The sequence below is a fragment of the Lonchura striata genome, chromosome 6 (genome assembly GCF_046129695.1).
Source record: "Lonchura striata isolate bLonStr1 chromosome 6, bLonStr1.mat, whole genome shotgun sequence".
Classification (NCBI taxonomy): Eukaryota; Metazoa; Chordata; class Aves; order Passeriformes; family Estrildidae; genus Lonchura; species Lonchura striata.
In genome coordinates this window covers 62,124,468-62,146,030 of record NC_134608.1, presented here as the reverse complement: position 1 = coordinate 62,146,030, position 21,563 = coordinate 62,124,468, and the positions used below count along the sequence as shown (strand labels likewise).

The 21,563-nt window shown below is 47.1% G+C and overlaps 1 protein-coding gene across 5 annotated transcripts in view; it reads right to left on the bottom strand.

Annotated features, from left to right (window-relative positions):
* The window catches only part of BDNF (brain derived neurotrophic factor), a 38,472-nt gene extending 19,155 nt beyond the window's left edge, over positions 1–19,317 (bottom strand). Inside the window, exons 1-2 of one of the 5 annotated variants that reach the window (XM_021539051.3) lie at positions 19,271–19,317; positions 18,313–18,515 (exon numbers count right to left, since the gene is read on the bottom strand). In XM_021539051.3, coding sequence (XP_021394726.1) covers positions 18,313–18,315 — 3 coding nt within the window. In that variant the 5' untranslated portion in view covers positions 18,316–18,515; positions 19,271–19,317. Of the gene's footprint in view, positions 1–53; positions 294–16,679; positions 16,706–17,453; positions 17,616–18,312; positions 18,516–18,787; positions 18,823–19,270 lie in introns of those variants that run through there. The other 4 variants (XM_021539052.3, XM_021539054.3, XM_077784398.1 and 1 more) reach the window with 4 other exon arrangements.
* Positions 19,318–21,563: the final 2,246 nt, after the last annotated feature.

The window sequence follows — 21,563 nt, the reverse complement described above, 5'->3', positions numbered from 1 at the left end:
GCCCGCAGCCCCTGCCCCCGGCCCCTCAAGTTTCCTGGCGGGGCGCTGCGTACCTTGTCGTCCACACAAAGCCTGTCCGGGTCCCCTCCGGGAAGTCACATCCTCTCTCGGGCGCCCAGTCCCACCGACCGCCTCCCGCCGCCTCGACAACACAGGCGGCGTCTCAAGTGTCTCATCAAAGCTTTATGAGGGGCGGCAGGGCAGCGCAGCCGGATCCCGCACTCCCGCCGCTCAGTCGGAGCCTCCCGGCCCAGCCCCACCGCTTTCTTCTCGCCGAGCGGCTTCGCCCCCGGCCGGCGGCTGCGGCGGCCGTAGGCACCGCGCTGCCCCGCTCGGAGTCTCCGCACCGCCTCCCGGCCCCGCCACCGCCCCCGCCCCGCCCGCCCGGCCCCGCTCCGCTCCCCGGCGCTCCCCGAGCGGGGAGCGGGGCAGGGGGGTGTCGGTCCGCCCGCGGCGGGATATTGGTTTACTCCGCCGGGTATTAAGCAAGCCCAATCCATTTAAATATCGCTCCCGCGCTGACCTCTCCGTAGTTCGCCTATTAAGAATGCAATCAAGATAATAATAGGCATTGCTTATTAATGAGCGCCCCAGGTAACGTTACACCGGTGACTTTCTGCAGGCGCCCAGCGGGAGCTCAGTCCCAGCGGTCCGGAGGCGGCTCTGCCCAGCCCGGGACCGAGACGGACAGCGGGGCCACCCGTCGCATCATCGCCCGCCGGCGGAGACAGGGGCGACCGCGGAGCCGGGCGATCTCAGGCGGAATGCCTGGCTCGGCTCTGCCCGGCCGGCCGCGGGGTGCATCCTGTACCCCCTGACAAAAATCCGTTTGGCCATCTCCTCCTCCTCCTGCGCGTGCAGCAAATACAGTAAATTATTGATAGTGGAAATTGAATGGCGGAGGCAATAATGGTATCCCCTGATTGACTAGCTCCATTTGATCTCGGTAAAGACAGAGATGGCACGCTCCGGGCTGGGCTGGCTGTGGCGAGTGGGAGCGCACGCGTTTGCCGGCGGCAAGAGTGAGCTGTGGGAGAAGAGCTGGCTTCACCCCCTGCCTGACATGGGCTGTGGTAGCCTCGCCTCTTCCCTTCCCTCTTCCCTCACAGGCAAAATTGGAAGCAGCTGATTTTCAGAAGATGCTAGCACAATTCTTTCATGAAATCAGTTAAAACACGTATTTTTCTACACCTCAAAGTCTGACTGCCATCCAATTGCAATTAATGCCAAAGGCCCATTCATTCCACGCACTTGTGAAAATGTATTTATCTTAGGAAAAATGTGTGCAACTCATTGCTGCCCTCAGACAGTCTGATTGCCTATGTGCTTTTGCTATGAAACACCTGCATTTATCAGTAAAGTTAAGAAAATAAACCAGGTGTTTGAAATTCAAGTAAGGCCTTCCATATAATTCAGCTTTTAATATATATTAAAGGAAAGATTCCTGGTGGTTAAAAACGTTTGCAGCTTTAAGAACCTTGTAAAAAATCATGCTTGAGTACCACATCACCATCCTTCTTGCACTTGGAGGTTTGGTTTTGCATGTTTGAACTAAAAATGTCAGCGAGCATGAAGACAGTTCTACCTCATTTTGTCTCAGCTTTCCAGTTCAAATCTATCCCATTTACGAGAAAGGAGACATTTTCAAAGCCTTTACTAGCCTAGGCCTGAGGAATCATGTCCAGCTCTTGCTGGCTGATGGATAGTCACTAATACAAGTAGCTCTTCAGGCCAAGTCCTGCTCTGCCATTTCTGTGTTATTCAAATTCTGCCACTGGGGCTACATCAACCACTCTGATAAACCAATGTAAGCTTATAACTCCCAGTAATAATGCCGGGTGGATGTTCCAGAGGTGTTTCAAATGCATGGTTGTACCTGGAATTTGCTGAGTTAACATGTGCATTTTATTTATCTCTTTTAGCCTTCACTCCACAGTACTGTTTAACTTTCCAGGTACGACTGTGTTAGTGCAGGTACCTAATTTCACCAAGGCAGCACGTTTTCAGCAGCCTTTGTGCACAGTCATAAAACAGCACAGTTCCAATATTCTGTGTTTATAAGATGGTGCCTGCAAGTATTTGGATGATGTACCAGACAAGTTAAACAGCAGCAGGAGAGGCTACTTTAATCAGCTGTAATGTAATACATTGCACACTTGTTATTCCTGGAGGAAAGACTCTTCTGCTAGTACACTAGACATGCAGATGAGCAGCAGCAAATATCATGCTTTAGAAACACTGCTGGCTTTTTCTCAGGAGTTAAGGAGAAGGGATATATGCTGAAAAAAATCTGCTTGCAATCAGAAAAAAAAAAAATTAATTTTGGAAAGGAGCATGTTACAGACAGCCTGACAAGTCCTCACTCTGTGGGAAGTGCTTCAGCTCAGCTCTGCTAAGAACATGAGAACCATTAATTCCATGCAACCATGAAATTCCCATTTTTCTCTGCTACAAACGTGTTGCCTTTTTCATCGGTGCAGAGATTTTCCCAGAGAAGAGGTGTGGTCAGAGGAGCTGCTGTTTCTTGCTGGTGTAATCAACCCTTGGAGCGTTATTACCAGCCAGTGCTTGATTACATGGAAAACAAAAAAGTAGCGTAAATAATTACTTGTTTGGATTTTTAATGCATATGCAAGCTGGGTTCTGTATTGTTCAATCAGACCCTGACTTCCAAGAGATTTTTTTATGAATGAACCCCCAAAAATTGTGTCTTCAAGGTATTAGTTTGTGAAGCGACTGCTAGTCCTGACATGACGACACTGCTCTGGTTGTATCTCCAATCCTTTGTCCATAAAATGCACTATAAATTGGGAGGTTAAATGAACCATCCCCTTTGGGATTTGTGGGATACACAGGATGCAAAGGTCAGGCATCCCAATGTTTTCTGGAAAGACCCAAAAGGAGTTCTCTCTTGTTGTGTCTTCCAGCTATGCTTTCCCCATTTGGATTGTACAGATGTCACATGTAAAAGGCACCTGAAAAGAAAGTCACACCACAATTGCATGGGGAAGAAAAGGGCAGGCAGACCATTTTCTGGTGGTTTCAGATAATTCAGTGTATCAAGCCTCCTGGTGCTGTCACAGTACACCCGCTTTAAGCATTCGCCTTGGAATCAAGTGTTTTTTTTTCTATTTGTGACTAATTAAAATAATTTTTTGCATACACAAATCATACTTCACCATTTTCCAAACAGCAGCAGGGAAAGAGTATGAATTTTCAATCAATCAAATGTTGATTTATCCCTGAAGTGATATTGCTTGCAGGAGGGTAAGACCATTGCTTTTTGCTGAATTCAATTCAAACTGTAGTATAGGCACTAATGATGCCGTAGAGACTATAAAGAAGAAGGCAGAAACACACACACCTGGTTTCTGTCTCAGCAGAGGTTATGCATTATAAGTGATTGATGTATGAGGTCCAAATTTACTGATAAACTAAGTATATGATAAAGTAGTTTGTGGGGCTCTTAAATTCCCCCATTGCAATTGTAGGAGAAGCAATAAAAAAGTCAATATTTGAAAAGAGTAACATTCATAAAAGGTACATAATTAGACAAAAGGCAACGGGTGATTGAGTCTCCCCTCCCCCAGACTGTCTTTACACTCTCCATTTTATTCATGTAGCATCTTGACCTGTTTTTGAATGAGAAAAAGGTCAAGAAGCTGTAATTTGGAATTCTTCTCACTTGGCTGTCAGGAAATATAAACTAATCCTGATTACAAAAAGGACAATGTTATTTATGTATTTGGGTTTTGATGCTACAGGGTTTTTTCCGTTTAAAATTTTAATTGGCTGAACTAATTTCTTATATCATTACAAGCATTTTATGTTTGATTATGTTTATTCATGTTTCCTAGTTACCTTTACTTTCTATTTTTTTCACATTAAAGAGATGGAAAATTCATGGAAATAAAGTTTTTCCACTCAAGCAATGCTGAAAATTACAGTGGATTATAGACACAAGTTATATACACACCCAGGGTTGCAGACAATGGTGCATTTGTAGGATGACTGGGCTATGATGCTCCTCTACAATGGTTGTGTGCCTGCAGCACACACAAGAGAGCCCCTCATGCTCCACACCAACATCAGTGCACCGGAAAAACTTCAGCATCTTTGAGGACCAATGCCAAATTCCGCTTTAATTTGTGAAATCTTCCTATTTTTGAGGCTTTGACTGAGAGATGATGAGAGAAAGATGGTGGTGGTCACTTCCCCAGCTTTCCCCTTGCATTCAGGGGTCAGCCAAGCTGTGGCCACAGCCCCTCCCAGGCATCAGTGCTGTGTGCCAATGCCCCGGGGCTGGTGGCTCTCGGGTCTCGCAACCCCAAGGTTTACATTGGTTTAGCCTACAGAGTTGCTGTTGTTCTGGTCTGCAAACAGCTTGCTAGTGACCAGAATAGACCCTTAAAGTGCCTTAAATAGTGCAAGGTAGCTGCTCTTAATTTCAAGCATAATTTCACCTTCAGTGAACAGCATTTCTTGAGAGGCCTTGCAGCCTCATTTTAGCAGGGAAAGTATTTAGTGAAACAACAAGGATGGGAATACAAACCCAAAATCTTCCATTAGACATAGTTTGTAGCCTGCATGTATGCAGGCTCTTTGAATCACAGGCACCAAACCCACAACATTTTTCCTGGAGAAAATACCACTTAATAGCTCAGAATTGTCACCCTGCAGCAACAGCAAAAGTAGCTTTAAAACTCTAGCCAACAATTAAAATAATTGTTTTCTTCTCATGTCTGCTAAAGGTATTCCAGCTTTCCATCACATGGCAGGATCTGTACCCTGAATCTTGTCCCATGCCTTCTAATCAGGGATTTCAGCACAATTTATGTGCATGAAACCACTTCTCCAACAGAGTTCTGTGGTAGGTGCAGATTAGCCATTTGCAAACAAGGAAATGCATGTGTCTATCACACATAAATCCATTAAGCTGCTCATGCTTGTTTGGTGAGCATGCCAGTTCTGGGTTTGTTCCTTGCCACTGCTCATATCATTGTCTCTACTGGCATGAAGTGCAGAAATAGAACATGTGATATGTGGCAATGGCCACACACAAAATCATCCCCATCCAAAGCTCTAGGCTTTTCTTTTGGGGTTTTGCATGAACTCCATGCACTGTTGGGACAGAGGGACACCTAAAACACACGTGAAGTGCCTCTTCCCTGTGTTGGAGGGCTGGGGGAAGCCAGGAGGATAATTCACCCTTCCTTCTGACCCCTGGTCCCTTGGCCAGTGTCCAGCCATGCCAGGCTTGCCCACATTGTGGGGTGCTGGGCAGCTGTTGAGGATGGTGGCACAGAAAAAAAAAAAAAAAAAAAAGGTGATAACAAGGAAAAAAAAAAAAAGTAAGGAGAGAATGAATCCAACCCCACAGAAACATTAAAAGTTTGGTTTGTCATTTCCTGATGCTTTGACGTTCACTAAAGCTGGCAATTCCATCTCCTGAGTGTCTCTGCCTTACTGCTGCTGTTTTAGGGGCATCAATCCCCCATTACCTGAGCAAAGAGGAAAGTATCTGATCTGTGCCCAGGAGTATCCAGTGTACCAGGTGTCTGGCGTGTGGTGCCTGAGCCCCCCTCCCTCACCCCTGACCCTCCTGCTAACAGCACAGCAGACAGAAAAGAGGGCATGGGACAATAACAACTAAAATGCAGACTCTGAGGGAGCAGCAGACATGGGAAGGGAGAAGAAAATCCCCTCTTCCCCAAAGAGGTTGTGTGTGATTCCTTGGGATGGTGGAAACCTGAGCCAACTGTGGAAAGGTTAGATGGCTAGAGATGCACTCCTGTGACGACTCAGGCCATTGGAGCTCTAGTATTAAAGAAGATCAGAAAACTGCTGGTGCACTTGTGGGTGAAAGGTGTGGGGATTGACTCATCTCTCCTTTCCTCTAAGTATTCAGTGGGTTTCAGTTAGATGCAATATAGTGGATTATTTTTAATATTTAAAGGGATCAGATTCCAAGGGGTTTATAAACTTAGCCAGGCATCTTATCAGAACAGGCACATGCCTTAGCAAACCCTGCTCAGTGCATAGCTTCGGAGAGCTTATTTTGAGTGTGTGCTAAAAATAAGCAAGCCCCAAAATCCCAGGTCCACAGCCCTGTGAATGCTCTTCTGTAGTTTATTTCTATTGAAGCAACTAAGATCTCCCCTGACATCAAGCTCCAGCACTGCCTTGGCCAGGTGCAGCAGCTCAGTGATATTGCCCGAGGGTGATGAGAGATGAGGGATCTGCAGCAAACAGCTGGGGAGGGGAGGTGGGAGATGGAGTTTAGCACCAGGGCTGGTGGCTGTCCCGGGGTGCCCACCACCCACAGGGTCACACTCTGCCAGGAGCTGGCAGGAGGGATCCTCCTTGGGTACACAGAAATCCTTGGGAATGCAAAGCATGTGTAAACATTAAATAGTTCTTCTGGCTCTCCTGCCCTTCAGGACTTTCATATTAACATTTTTATGCTACACTTACATGGTTGTCTCCATCTTCCTGAAGGGGTTAAGGAACTTTGGCTCCATCCCTTTTCAAAGCAGAGCCACATCAATGCTTTAAACAAGCTGATGTGTTTAAAGATAAATTCAGGATATTTTTTCTTTAAATAGCATATTAAGCTATTTCACCTAAGAAACAAAACATAAGAGTTTAAAACATGTTTTACGTTAACCACCTAAAGCAGTGGAGAGAGAAGTATCTGTGAAACAGTACATATTTTTGTTAATTGCAAACTAAAATTATCAGTGTAGCAATAAATATTAAAAAGGAGTCCTTAAAATGAAACTCAGATCCCATTAGGTTCTCCTCCTCCAGTCACTGTGACTTGTTGCTCAAGAAACAAGTACTGGATTAGTCACATTAAAGCAAAAATTTCCCTTGACTAAAACATTTCATTTGCGTGGTGTAACTCCTGTGTATTGAATACTTGGGATTGTTAATTCTTTGGTAATTCAATGGCTGGAACCACATTGTGTGCAAATGTTTCTACATTCCACTCTGGAGATCAATTGGAAGCCATGTGCCTGCCCAGGAGTTTTCATCTGTCCAAGTGAAAGGAATGGTCTGCTCATCCGTGGCAGAGGGGTGCCCAGGTGCTGCTCACCCACTCCTCAGGGTCTGCCAAGACACAAAAAGTCCAACAAAGAAGGTGCAGTCCTCACTTCCTCTGTCCTCCCACTGCTCCAAGGAGCAGGAATTGCACAGGGGCTGTTATTAACTGTACACTGGCCAGATGAAATTATTTCATTGACTTGCATGGCAGAATTGCTTTTGATAGTGCCAGTACAGCTGGCACAGCTTTTTGGTACTACTATTAAAATATTATTTTCCTCCTCAGTAGCACAGTATGGGAGTAGTTGGATGCATAGCTGGTTCTCTCTCTACAGCATGTGCTGTGCTCAGACTATAATTTACAGATCCAGAGAGAGGGGAACAAAACACAGGGTGGATGTATGACTACTCAGGAATTCAGAAATTCTGAAATATTGATCTGCAAAATCAATACAAATTTTAAGCTATTTTAAAATAACTTTCCTCACGTTCCACACCATTTCTCAAATGGCAAAACCTATTGATTTCTCTGCCCCAGCAAGGTCATGATGGCCTTTGAGGGGTAAGGGGTGGTTGGGCCGGGCACATCCAGCAGTGGAGACACCACAAACCCCATTTGAATATGATCTGAAGTGGGAGGAAAGCAATCCTGCATTCTGAGGCAAAGCCCCTGTATTTTTAGTGTTGGCTATGACTCAAAAAATACCCGAGTAAAATCTACCCCTGGCCTTGGCAAGACATTTAGTGGGGCCTTGGTGGTTCAGGACTTGTGCCATTAGAGTATAAACTCATAAACAACATAATATACATTTATTTTCTGGACAATGTTTATTTTTCATGTAGTTTATACATCTGAAACATAAATGCTTACAAGGGAGTGTTTTAAACACCTCTTTGTATTTCATTAGCTGGCTGTTTAATCTGCTATAATTTATTGCAAATTGCAATTGTACTATATGGCCTCATGGTGCCTTTACTTATTTGAACATAAACACCAATGAAGTCAGCAGGAATGCAAAGTTTTTAAATCAGAAGGGAGCCGAATGCTAGATTTTCAGCAAGAACTGCACCAAGGCATTAAACCCCTTATTTTAGAATTTTGTTATGCTTCTGCTTGATGCTTTACACTGCTATGTGCTCCAAGCAGAATCATTTTCCCCTACAGGCATGTATAGCTCCTTCCCCTTTGGTTTCTTAATTTGGGTTAGATCCCATAATATGAAAAATATACTCAGATATTGCACCTAGAGCACATTGATGAGACCTAAAGAGCTCTTCTGTGAAGGGAATTAAGATCAAAAAGAATGTGGAATTTAAATATTCATAATTTCTTCTTGGATATGAAACAGAAAAATTGTTTTGATGCAAAAGTTCTTGTGACAGAATACGTTACTTAGACTCTGAGACCATATTAGGATAAAATGGCTTTTTTTATATAGGAATTGCACTCCTTCATATGGAAATTATGACATTTTGTCTATTGAGTCTTACTACAAATGTTTAGAAGATCTGTTAAAAATATTCTTTTAAGAAGTTGGATCAAGATAAAAGAGAGTAAATAAGAGCCAGTACAATTTTCAGGCATATTTCTGATTAGTTTCTTCATTTAGACCCCGTTAGCTGCCGGAAAATTGCACCAATACCAGAGCTGGGGAAGCATATAACTGACACCACACTTCACTTTGCAGTGTGGGTTTGCTGTGCTTTTGTCAGACCCTCACCCTGGCAGAAAAGGAGCATTGTGTTAATTCAATGAGACTCAGGAAGAAGGGCTCAGCCTGAGTGCTGACACAAATGAAAGACAAGCAGATGAAATACACATTCTCATGGTCTGACTGGTACTAGACCTTCATCTACATTTAGCTACTTGATTTTTAACTAGCCATTAATCTTTACTAACGCCCCCTGAAAAGCATGGACTGCGAAGGCAGTGGACAACTTCAGGTAAGGATTCAGGTCAGGGGGGCAGGACACTTGCAGATGGATGAGGAATTGCCAGATTGCCTGTTGGGAAGGCAAAGGAAAGAGCCCTGTCCTGTGCTCTTCCATACTAGGCAGGACTCACTGCTGTTTCTTTTCCATCCCAGCACTTCGCCCCTAGTGTGGGAGGACTCCAGCCAGGACTCCAGCACTCTCCACCGCTTCTGCTTGCCCTCCACCTCCAGTGCTCCCACACCTCCTTGCTGGCAGAGCCCCACGGGGTCCCAGGAGCCCTGCAGGGCTTCCCTGCAGGCAGGGTCTGAGGCTAGTGAGAGCCCCAGGCAGCTGTCACACAATGCCTCTGGGAGGTTCAGGAGCTGAGTCAGGACACTGCTCTGCTCCTACCCTGTAGCTCTTGGACAGGCTGATGGAACCAAAGAAAATAGTTTGGAAGGGTCCATCATCTTTGGCTTTTCTCCTGGCCTCACATCAGGCTGGATTTCTTTCCTGATTTGTCCCTACAGAAACTGAATAGGAAATTCTGGCCATTGTCTTTTTAAGGAGTTAGCCTTCTTGTCAGATGTTTTGGCTTCTTTAAAATTTGGGAACCAGCAGAATTTTCTTAAGGGACTGCTGCAGAAATACTTTGATGGGAAAGTAGATGATAAAAGTAACTATTAGGTGCCAAAGGCAGTAGACTGGGAATTAAAAGCTCTCCTTAAGTCAGAGACATTTGTGTCTTTAAAAGAGTTCAAAAAAAAGAGGTGAGAAAAGCAGTGGGTATGCAGGGCTATGACCATGGCTGGACAGCTGACTGAGTCCAGGTGAAGGATTTGGGAAGAGGAAAACAACAGGTGGTGAGCAGGAAGAGCCTGAGAATCAGATCTGCCTGGGGAATAGCCCGTGGATAGAGTGACTGGTGCAGCAGCAAACACCACACAGAAAGAAAAGAGGTGAACCTATGATCAAACTTTACCTCTTGCTATCACCAAGACCTTTGTGAAACACTTATACACAACAATTAAAACTCAAAAACCAAAACTAGGGAACAATCCTAGGATGAAGTACTTGTTCCCTCAGAAGAGGATGGAACAAAACCTGTAAGAGAGGTTATTCGTGTCACTTAGAAAGGTGCTCAAAAATAGTGATCAATGATGAGTATGCTGCAAGCACTTAAAAAATATCTCAGTAAATAAACCAAATTTGGGGCAGAAAAAGACATTAATATGGAAAATGCTGTAAGATTCACTCTTTTTGTGGACGACCAATATTTTCTCTCTGATGCAATAATTTTTCAGCAATATAATAAAGGGTATCACACTTGAGGCTACAGCAAGAGATTTATACAGTAGCAAAAGACATTTGAGATGTATCATCATCCACTGGAAAATTTCAAACTTAGAATTCAGCTTAATTTAAAAACTGCTAAATCTTTTTGTTTTTCTGGTCAATATTATATTATCAGCTATCTCTTGACAAAATTCAGCCAAATATTCTCTCAGATGGTTTTACAGACTTTTGGCAGGTCTGAGTGAACATGGATTTTACAGAGCAAACCAACACATGAGCAGCTCCAGCCTCTTGACCTCCGCTCATGCCTCTTGCTTCATCCCATTCTCAGTAGAGTTGGTTTGGTTTCAAAAGGTATTTGCTGTCAGAAAGCAGCTGCCTTTTTTTTTTTTTTTTTTTTTTCCTTTTGGTAGCCACCCATTTTCCTGAAATCCATTACATCCATTGTCTTTTCATGATATTCTATGGGTTTGAATCTGAATATTTTATCAAATGTCTGTCAGATTATTGATGATAGCTTTAGACAGAAGTACTGAAAGCCTCTTTGAATACTCTGTTAAACAATATAGAACTCAGTTTGTCTTGAAAATACTGGGAAAAAAATTAATTTTGAAATGTCAAATATTTTCCCAGCTCTGTCTGCCTTGACAATGTGTGGCCTTTTCTGATTCTTGAGAGAAAATCTGAATGGGAACTAAGTGACAGATACAGAACTGCTTGTGGACCACCATACAACCTCCTCCTACTGCTGCTGTTTCAAGGGGTGAAACATGTAAAAGAATAAAGAAATCTGAATGCTGATGTCAATATCTTGACATTTCCATAGCTGTACAGGTTCAGTGGCTCTAATATTAGAATAATACATGGCAAGAGGTGCTATGTTATATGCCTTGTCTTAGACTTGCGCAGGAACCATCTAACTAGCCTCCATCATTCTCTTTCCATTCTCAAATGTTTCTTAAAAACATGTCCTTCAGATAAAGAATCATGGACTTTGTGGCTGGGTTTTGCTCTGTTTTAAATTTATGGTATATTTCACCTTATTCAATGCCCAGAGGGGAGCTTGGTACCATCTCTGTATGGCTGGTGAAGGAGCTGGGAAGATCTGCCACACAGCACACAAGCTGCACAGGAGCTTGGCTTTATGGCTTTACTGTGGGTTATCAAAGGAACCAGCCTGGCTGCTCCTCCCTCCTGCTTGCCTCTGAAGAGCACACACACACACACACACACACAAACACACACAGAAAGGGAACCCCCAGACACTTCCTATTTGCCAGTTCTACTCTTGCCAAACAGAGGAGAGAAAAGTTTATCCTGAAGCCTTCCCACTGCCAGGGTCGCTTCCACCTCAGCATGCCTCACCTTTTTTTTTTAAACGGCTTCAATTTGCAGCTTACCATTTGTTATAATAATGGAGTCTAGTGAGAAGCTTGTGGCCCCATAAACTTTGGACATAATTTTAACTGTGTCAGCTTTAAAAAGTCAGTATCTGCCTCATCAAAGGGCAATCATGTCCAATGTGGGTGTCTCTGTCAATTGTGTTTTGAACTGCAGAAATAATCCAACCAAACCATGCAAAGATCTTTTCTACACCCACATTTCTTAATTATCATCATGAGACTGAGGTAGCTGAGACCAGATCTATAATGCTTTCTGGATGTCAAAATGCCCACACACCTTCTGTAATCCTTGTGCTACCAGCCCCCTTTCATATTGCTTTTAGCTGGTCCATCTAATTATCTATTACCATAACTTTTTACTGCATTATTCCCAAAGCCCACAAAGGCTCTGTTTAAGAAAAAAAAGAAACAACTGGTGTGATGAGACCTCCTTAACTGAACAATCCTATTAACATTTTAGTAGATGATAAACTCCTCTTCACCCCTTTCAGAAATTAACAAATTTTTTTTAAATTTAGGGGACAACTGGGGCCTTAAAAGTCTCTGCATACATTGCATCCACAAACAATGCAATTTCTTGGGACCTTTGTGGTCTACTGTCCATTTGGAGAATAAAAGACTTCATTATTTTCACATGTGCTATAGTCAATAAGGATCTGGAATGGGAAAGTAGCGAAAATGTTATGACTTAATGAACATGTTGCAAAATCATTCTTGCCAAATGTCAAAATAAATTGGAGGCCAGAGTGTATGGTTTATGCTTGTTAAACTGGGGGTTTGTGTGCTATTTTGGGAAGGGGAAAAAAAAAAAGAAAAGACAGGCCACACCATGAAAAGGCAGGGGAAAGAGAAAATATACACTTGGCCACTTATGGCAAGAGCTTGGTGCACTACAGTGCCAGCACCAGTGCTCCCCACAAGAGACAACACAGCAGCCTGCGGCCATGGGGAAAGCACTCCCTGACAGCAGACCTGGCTCTGGGGCACTGCCCTGGCCCCAAGGCTTTGCCCCAGCCAAGGAAGGGCAGGGGCCAGGCCCCACAGCCCAGCTGCTTCCCCAGACTAGACACAGCTAATCCCTGCCCCTCTGGGAAGCACCAAGCTGTGCCAGGTGAAAATGCTTCACACCCATCAGCCATTTCAGAGACATTTTCCATCAGGGGACAGTGAATTTGCACTTTGCCATGAAGTTCAAATGACAACAGGAATAACGTGACTGGAACCAGATGTGCTGGAGACTCCTGTGATATGCCTGATCATTGCCACAGGCGTCCCACTGATTCCACTTTTGGCACAGACGAGCAGGTTTTGCCTATATTGCAGAGAGTTTTCTGTTTGTCCAAGCAATGAGCAGCTTGAAAGGTCTAAGTTTAGAAATACCTACATGGCTGAGGACCTGATCCTTTGAACACCAAAGCCTGTCACAGCTATTTTCCCTTTGAGATTGCCTCAGGAAAAGACCAATTAGGATTACATGATAAGTAAAATTATTCCCATACTTACATGGCTGGGAAAATAGGTCTCTCCAGCTTCATATTCAAAAGGAGATCAAAGCAATATTGTTCTTTTGCAGTTAGATTTTGACTTATTTATGTTTTTCCCCATTATGTACCTGTTCCAGCAGCACCAGAGGCCACAGGCATGTGCTTCTTACCTCCCCTCTACATCTAGTAATGGGAGTGCCATGAAAGTGTCTCTGTTTCTGGCTGCCTGCATGAAAATGCGTGGATACATATATGTGGCTTTCGGTTATTTGACTTCACGACACAAGGAGGGGGGGAAATCTTTTTCATACACCTACATCTATCACAAAGCAACTAAGAATAGAAGCAATATTGAGACAGATGGAAATGTTAATGGTGACAGCTCACAAGCAAGAATCACACATTTGTGAAATAATGAAATGGGTGGGCAGTTGTTATATGAACTCCATGTCAGTCGGTATGTTTTCCTGGCTATAATTTTGCAGAAGTATGTCTCAGAGATATTTTCAGTTCATGGGAGAAGCCTGTGCCCTACCCTACAACTTGCTGCTGGCACGTGGGTGGAGGAATTCACCAAAGGTGGCGAGCAGCTTGCCAGTGACCCTGCTCATCAAGTGCCCCAGGGGCTGCAGGATGCCCCCTGACATTTCCCTGCCAGGGCACTTCACTACTCCTAACAATGTGGTGGGAGAGATGCAGAAAGGAAGTGTAAAAACATTTGGAAAACCAAACATGAGAGAAACATGGGATACCCACACTTGTTCCAAAATCTTACTTCCAGGCATACAAGTGTTACCTCTTTACATTTCATCTGCCCATATTCTGCAGTCATTATTAGCTGGACTTGCTGACCACAAATGAAAATGAGCATTACAAAACCAGTCCTGCATTTCTCCACTCTTCCTTTCTAGTTCTTCATGCCCCAAAAGCCATCAAATCCATTTTAAGGACCACTTTGACAAGCCTGCTTTTGCTAGTCCCAGTTTCTTAGCCCCAGTCTAATGTTAGCTCAAAGGGGAGGGAGCCGTGAAAGTGTCTTTTCAGACATATTTTACCTTGCAGTACCTGTCTCATTCCCAAGGTCTACTGATCTTGGGAATCTACTGATTTTCAACAATTTTGATAGGTACTGTTTCTTGCAGATGCTGTTTACTGCACTTGACGTTACTATTTTTTGCCAGAGGAATGAACTAGTTCTCCTGAAATCTTTTGGATGCTCTCTTTGTTTGCGTATCTGATTAAAAAAATTCTAGCAGCTACATCTTCAAGTGCTTAGTGGTGATTTACTACAATGATTCATGGTAAGACTTACAGCTCTGAGGAAAATCTGTCCCTCAGGATTTATCCACCTTTCCAGAATTTCTCATGGCAGGGCAACCATATGCCACTGTATTTAGGAAGCAACTTATGGTTACTGAATGGCAGCCAGTCTGCATTTTCTTAGTGCATTTCTAAGAGCTCAACAGCATTAATGTGATAAAGGAAAAAAAAAAAAAAAAGTACTTGCTGTACAAAGCCAAATGTATGCATCCAGCAACCTCAGATTAATGAAACGCTAGACATTAATCCACTGGCACACATGTCTGTGAATGCTGGCCACTAAAAATAAATAGTGAGAAATATCAGACCGTTTGAAACAGGAAATTGTTGAGCAATCCTGAAAATCAAAAGGTTATCCAAATGGTGAGCTGCTGAGAATGGCAAACTTGCACAGAGACAACGCCTGTGTCAAATACCATATATTATAACATCCGTCTCATGTTAGACACAGACACCAAACCACTGAAGATAACACTCTTGGTACCAGGTAAAAGAAAACCTTAAAAAAGAGGCAAAAAAGACTGCCACACCAAAACCTTGGAGGATGAAGACATACTCCAAGGGAGATCAGCCATTTTACAATACTATAACTGTAAGAGATGACAGGTGGTGATGAACCACCACCAAAGCAGTGACAGCTCCTGGAGAAACAGGAGATACTAAAATCAATAAAGCTACTTGCAGATTAAGGTATGAGTCACCACAATGGGACCAAATATGGCCCATGTCATTTGTTAGCAGCCGTCCATCCCATGCATCTCTGCAGAGAATGATTAGAATTCCAGAGAAACATGGCAACAGAGGCAGAAAGGGAAATGCTGGAGTTTTTTAAAAGCTGGCAAGAAAGTAATGGGTGCAAACTTAAAATACAGGAAGATACACAAAATTATGCATGGAGTGGAAAATTCATATAACTAGAAGCTCCTTGACAACCTAGATAACAGAAAAATTTATTTTGGGAAGTGGATAGATTTTTAGTAGGGCTCATCAACCTCTAGTTCAGAGTGGATGCACTGAAATATTAGCTCTACCACATTACTTTTTCCTAGGTGAAAAAAGGTCAGAGGACGTTTCATTATGAATTTAATGAGACCAAATACTGCAAATCATGAGTGTTTGAGTGTCACCCAGCCTCCTGATGAAGGATGCTGCTGAGACCTGGCTCTGCTCTGGCTCCTCTCTCCTCGCCTCCACAGCTGCTAAGAACTGCCTCCTATGGCACCCTGACAGGTATCCCTAGCAAACGCAAGTTCTCCAGGTGGAAGTGGAAAAATCCACGGAGGGATGCCGCCCTCTCCCTCCTCCGGCCGGCCGGGGGAGGGGAAAGGAGGACGGCGCTAAGCCAAGGCCGCCGGTAGCGCATCTCCCGGGGCGGAGAGCGGCTGCTCCCCCTGCCCGATCGGAGCCCCGCAGCAGACACGGCTGCAGCAGAAGCGACAGATGACCGACTTCGGGGCGAGCCCCGCGCCCCTCCGCTGCCGTCCTGCGCCACCTCCATTTTGGCTGCGCCGGCGTCCGCTGCGGCTCCGGTGCTGCCGGCGGTGCCGTCCAGGGGCTGCCGCCGAGGAGCCGCTGCCGGGCCGCGGGGCGGAGGGGGCGGCATGCCCTATCTCCGCAGCACCGCGCCCCGTGTCCGCAGGACGGAGCCTCCCGGGGACAGGCGGTCGCCGTAGCAACCGCGGTGGGGAGGGGGAGCACGGGGGGACGCCGGCGGGGGTAGCCCGGCCCGGCGCGGCGGGCGCGGTGCCCTGCGCGGCGTCTCCGCCCTGCTGCGCGGTGGGGACACCGCCCCCTCCCCGCGGCGGGCCGGCCTCCCTCCCTCCCTCCCGCCTGCCGGGGGCTTCCCTGCCCGGCGGCGCTACGTGCGAGCCGAGCGGGAGGGAGCCCGGCGGGAGGCGGGGGCGGCGGGGCCCCGGGATCCGCCCTCCTCCCGGCGGGCTCGGCTCCGCAGCGGGACCGGCCGCGGGGCGCTGCCGCAGGGAGGGCCTGTGGCTCCGGGGCTGTGCCGGGGGGCTCGGCCGGCCGCCCTCAGCTCCGGCGGGCGGGGAGGAGAGGGCTTCCCGCGGCCGGGATTCCCCGGGCGGAGGAGCGCGGGCTGTCTGGAGCGGGGCGGCGGGCGCGGCGCGGCTCCGTGCTCCCTGTCCCCGCGGGGAGCGGGGGAGGGGGGGATGCACAGCCTCCGTGCGGAGCCGGAGAGACCCCTGAGCCTCTCTACCTGCGAGCGCTGCTGCTGCCGCCGCTGCTCCGCCAAACTGCTGACTTTCCAGAGCTTATTTTTAGCCCGGAGACTAAATATTATTAGCTACATTTCTACGTAGGAAGAATCGGAAGTGCGGGGAGGGGTGGGGGGAAGGCACTAGAGATAGGGAGGGAGATGAGCAGAAAGCTTATCCGAATGATCTCCAGTTGGGGGGGCTGCGTTTGGGTTTCAGGCTTGCCAAACGCGCACACACACACACACACACACACGCACACACACCATTAATTATAGCAAAGTAGATGCGGATATTGGATCATCAGGAATACATGCACGGCTCTCCCTTTGAGCCTTAGGTTGCGTATACAGAGGGGTCAGCTAATCTCCCTGTAGGTAAAGATCAGCTGCGTCCCTTTATCTGTGAAAGATCAGTCCTGCACATCAGTGCCAGCTAGAGCTCAGCTGCATCTCTTTAGCTATGCAAAATCAACTTGCATCCTTAGCCAGGAAGAAAAAAAAAAAAATCCGTCGCATCTGCTTCTCTTGGTAAAGATCAGTTGCATCTCTGCCCAAAGCATGCACATACACATAGACGAGATTCCCAGGTTAAATCAGGCACAACTTAAGTTAACTCGTAGTTAAATCTCATCCAGCTTTTCCTTCCTTCCTCACACACATCAAGCAGCAAGCAAGGTAACAAAACTAGGCGAAGAGCAGGCACCCATCCCCGCACCACAGAGAGGTAGAGGCAGGAGCCAGAGGGGCCGCCGGGGGTGTCCCCCCTCTGCTTACCTTGGTTACAGCTAACACCACGAGCAGTGGCTAGATCGCGGAGATAAATACTGGCATTTCCCAAAGTTGACACCGTCAAACCAACCCCCGGAGCTTGTAAGACTCTTTTTTTTTTTTTTTTTTTTTTTTTTTTTTTTTTTTATCCCTCCTCTCTTGTTCCTATTCCAGTCCGCACCGCTAGGAATTCAACTTAGCCCAGCTCCAGCGGGGCGAGAGGGCGGCGGGCGGGGAGGGGAGGGGAGTGGAAGCACCGGGGGTTGGCGGGGGAGGGAAGCCGGTACCCAGCGCCAGTGGCTCCCCGAGCCCGCCGGGTCGCGGAGCGATGCGGAGCGGTGCGGGGCCGCCTCCGCCGGCCCCCGCCGCCGCTGTCCAGGGTGCTGCCGCCGCCGCCTCCCCGCCCCGCTCCGCCGCCGCGCCCGCTGCGCGCCCGGGCCGCTCCTCGCCGCGGCCCCCCGCCTGTGACGTGCCGCTCCGCGCGGTTCCGCGCCCCCTCCGGGCAGCCCCGAGCCCCCGGCCCCCCCGACGGCAGGCGGCAGCGCCCGCCGGGGAGAGGCGAGCGCCGGCCACAGCCCGGCCGCCACAGCTCCAAGTTTCTCTCTCAGACGCGCCGTTTCCATCGCAGCCCTAAATCAAAGAGCGCCGCAATTAAAGTTACACGGTCTAAAACACAATTCTCCCGGCCTCCGCCGGTTACGCTCTTTGGCGTATTAAGTACTATAAAGCCGAGCCCGTGGTATCAGATGCTGTCGTTAAGCAACATCTCAAGCTTTTTGGTGTAGTTGTTTTGTTCTTCTCTCCAGGTATTAAAATAAGCTTTTTTTTTTTTTTTTTTTTTTTTTTTTTGCAGGTAGGTACTCACCATTGTTTCTTTGCTGTCCTGGAGACAGAAGTGGTTTAAAATCCAGTCTCTCCAACAGATGCTGGAAGGTAATGTGTCTTGTTTGAAGTCATCATGTGAGAACTTCTGCTTTGCTCAGTGGATCGCCCACCACTTGGTGTGACTTATGAATCTAATAACCCTTTGCAATATCCGCAAGCTTAAACTCTCCACCACCTTGGTGCCTACAGAAGACAGAAAGCAACTGGCAGGGAGTTTTAAAAACCTATAGATTTACGCAAACGCCTTAGCTCAGAGTCACGTTTCCCTCTGAGTTCTTACGTGATCTTAATGAATGAGAGGGGTTACCAACCAATACAGTATAAAACGTGATGGCAGCCGCCTCCCAGGAAATCGGAGCGGGACACTAAATTCCCGAGCGAAGTCCCGGCCGGCCGGGCGCGCTCCGCAGCGAGCGCTGACTCCCACCGCCCTCCTCCCACCTCCCGGCTCGCACCTGGGGCCGTGCAAGACGAGCCGGCTCCGGAGATTTATGTTCGGGACAGGTAAGTCGACATTTGGGGGGTTGCTTGTTTGTTTGTTTGTTTGAATGTCACGTTCACTGCGCTCTCACGGGAAGTGCTCCAGGGACTTGTTGCATACTAGGTCCTGCCACAAGAGGAGCGTGGCACAGCTGCCAAGACGAGTTCCTTTCCGAAACCCTCGCCCTTCCCGAGCTGCAACTTCCCGCACGCTTTTCCTCCCCCTCCTCCCTCCACCCTCGCTGGGAGGCGCATCCCGGGGGCGGGCTGCTCCGCCGGCCTGCACTGAGCCCCTGCCGCCGGCAAGGCAGAGGGGAGGGGAGCGCATCCCCGGTATCTGCCTTTCCTTTTCCTTCTCCCCTTTTCCCCTCGGGGCCCCAGCAGCACCCGGCTCCGCCCGTGATTTCTATCGCCAAGTCAATTCCGGTTCTGCTTGCGCTGGGAGAACGCCCGCGCACCTGGGCAGCCTCTTTCCCCGAGAGAGGTGGCCGAGCCCCAGGATTGCTCCTCCAAAGTCCTCGTCCCCAGTTTGTCTTGGCATCTCGGGTTTATTCTCAGTGGCTGCCCCGCCTCCCGGCTCCGAGAGCCCCGCGGGAGCGGTGCGGGAAGGGCTGTGGGAGGTGGCGCGGCGGGTTTCTTCGCCTTTGAAGGCGAATTGCTGTCAACTGAGCCTGGACTTGCCAAAGTTTATGGGTGCTGCCTCTCATAAGGAAAAAAAGAGAGCAAGACCGGGGAGCTCCTCGTCCACTCCCATTCTCTCCTGACTGAGTGCTGGAATTACATTCACGGGTCATTTATCTCCAAAGCGCCTGTTTCTCCCGCCCCCCGAGTCCCAGGTACCTCTGCCTGGGAGCCCAAGCAAGCAGCCTCTTCCATGACAACCGTCTATGTTGATCCATGCAATAACCAGCAGATGCTGCCCTAAGACTGGTACAGCTGGTACTTTCCTGCCTCGGCTGTCCTGGGGACAAGGTGTTAGAAGAAAAGTCAAGTGGTACCCAGCAAAGCTGCCCTGAGGAGAACCACGGAACCCCCTCACTGCATCACACGCTGCCTGTGTGCCATGTGCAGGCAGAGCCTGCCGGAAAGCCTGCTACTGATGTAACACTGCACCCGGCACATCATCCTCTCTCTGACACGGTGTCACCCGAGACACGTCCTCAAGTGCTCATCTTCAGTCAGGAAGCTGAAGTTTTCTTCCAACAGTTGGAAATACTCATAGCTAGTGTTAATACTGGTCGGGAATACAGTTTTTAGTGTCATTAAAGTTAAAAAAATCCAAAAACCTAAGTGTTTCAACAAGTGGACTTGCAATGAGTTCTGCTTTCTCCCATTCTTCTAAGCAGTTTGCTCCTGCCCCTTCCTCAGGGGAATAAAGTAATTTGGTAATATCTACTTTGAGTAGTTAAGCTGCACAATTCACGTTTTCATGACATAAACACATATCTAAATCTTAAAGGTTTCTGACCCTGTGGAGTCCTCGGTGTTTTATAGAGAGAACTTTACAACGATCCATTATGATTTAAAATGTATTTCTGCACACTTATTTTAGAGCTCAAGAAACATTGCCTTCATTGTGAAAGTAATTGCCACTGTAGCACTTGTAACAAAGTACTTAGCAGCACTGTTCGTCCCCTACTTGAAATTTCATTAACTTCTCGGTATCTTCATTTTCTGATGAAGGTCTCAGTTGTTAGAGACGCCCAGGAGAAACCTTTGGTGGGCCACAGTATCGTCTTGAGTAATAACGTTAAATTTACAACAAATCTGCAAAGCTTCCCAGGAGATCCACAGCAGGAAGCAGCATGGTGTCATTTCAGCCCTGTGCATATGCATTTTCTGCTGGAAACTGGTGGGATTTGCCAGCAGTGATAAGGTAGGGTGCTGCCTGGGAGAGCTTGTGTTTGCTCTGGAGACCTGTCGGGGTGCCATGTGAGATACAGCTATGAGCAAAGTTACTTCTTTGGACAGCTAACTAGAAGAGCTCCTGGTCAGCATTTCTGCTTGAGAATTGGACTCCACGCACCCACCCCCCTGGGGATATGTGACAACTGATTAACACAGATCATTCTCAATCGACCAAATTAAGCACACGTTTGCTGAAGAGATTGCTTTAGATAGCGTCAATGTAATTAATGGAATAAACAGGGCTGTAATCAAGGGAATGGTACAAAAGTGTGTGGGAAAATAAAAGGTCATTGGTAGGGTAATAGGAGATGCTATGGAGAATGGGAATTACCTGGCAGAAGAAGAGTAGGAGGAGGCAGTATAAAACAGAGTTCTTTCCTTGTAGTGGCTTTCACAGGTGAGAGAACAGCCCAAGTCACTTTGATGGGCCAGTGCTGAAACTGAGACACCAGTCAATGCACCAGTCACTCCTCTGTCAGCGTTTCCTGCAAGAAGGGCATTAGAAAGGGGATGGACTAGAATTAAACCTAAATGCCCGTTGAGTTTCTAGACATTTCCTTTCCGTATGTCTTGTTTCCAGCTAGGTTTTGTTTTGGTTTTTGTTTTGTTTTGTTTTTTTCTCTAGAAGATCTTACCCCCAGGCCATGGGAGACGCAGCCATGAAAAACCACTTGATGTGAGTTGGCGTGGAGGGTTTTTTCCCTTACTACCGTAGAGGGGCACAAGTGACTCAGTTACTCACCTGACAAGTCATACACCTCAGTAAAAACTGAAGCAGTGGGTAGAGTTTAGCCCATTATTTAAAACTAATAATCAGGTGGTCCGTTTACAGGCTGCTGAAAT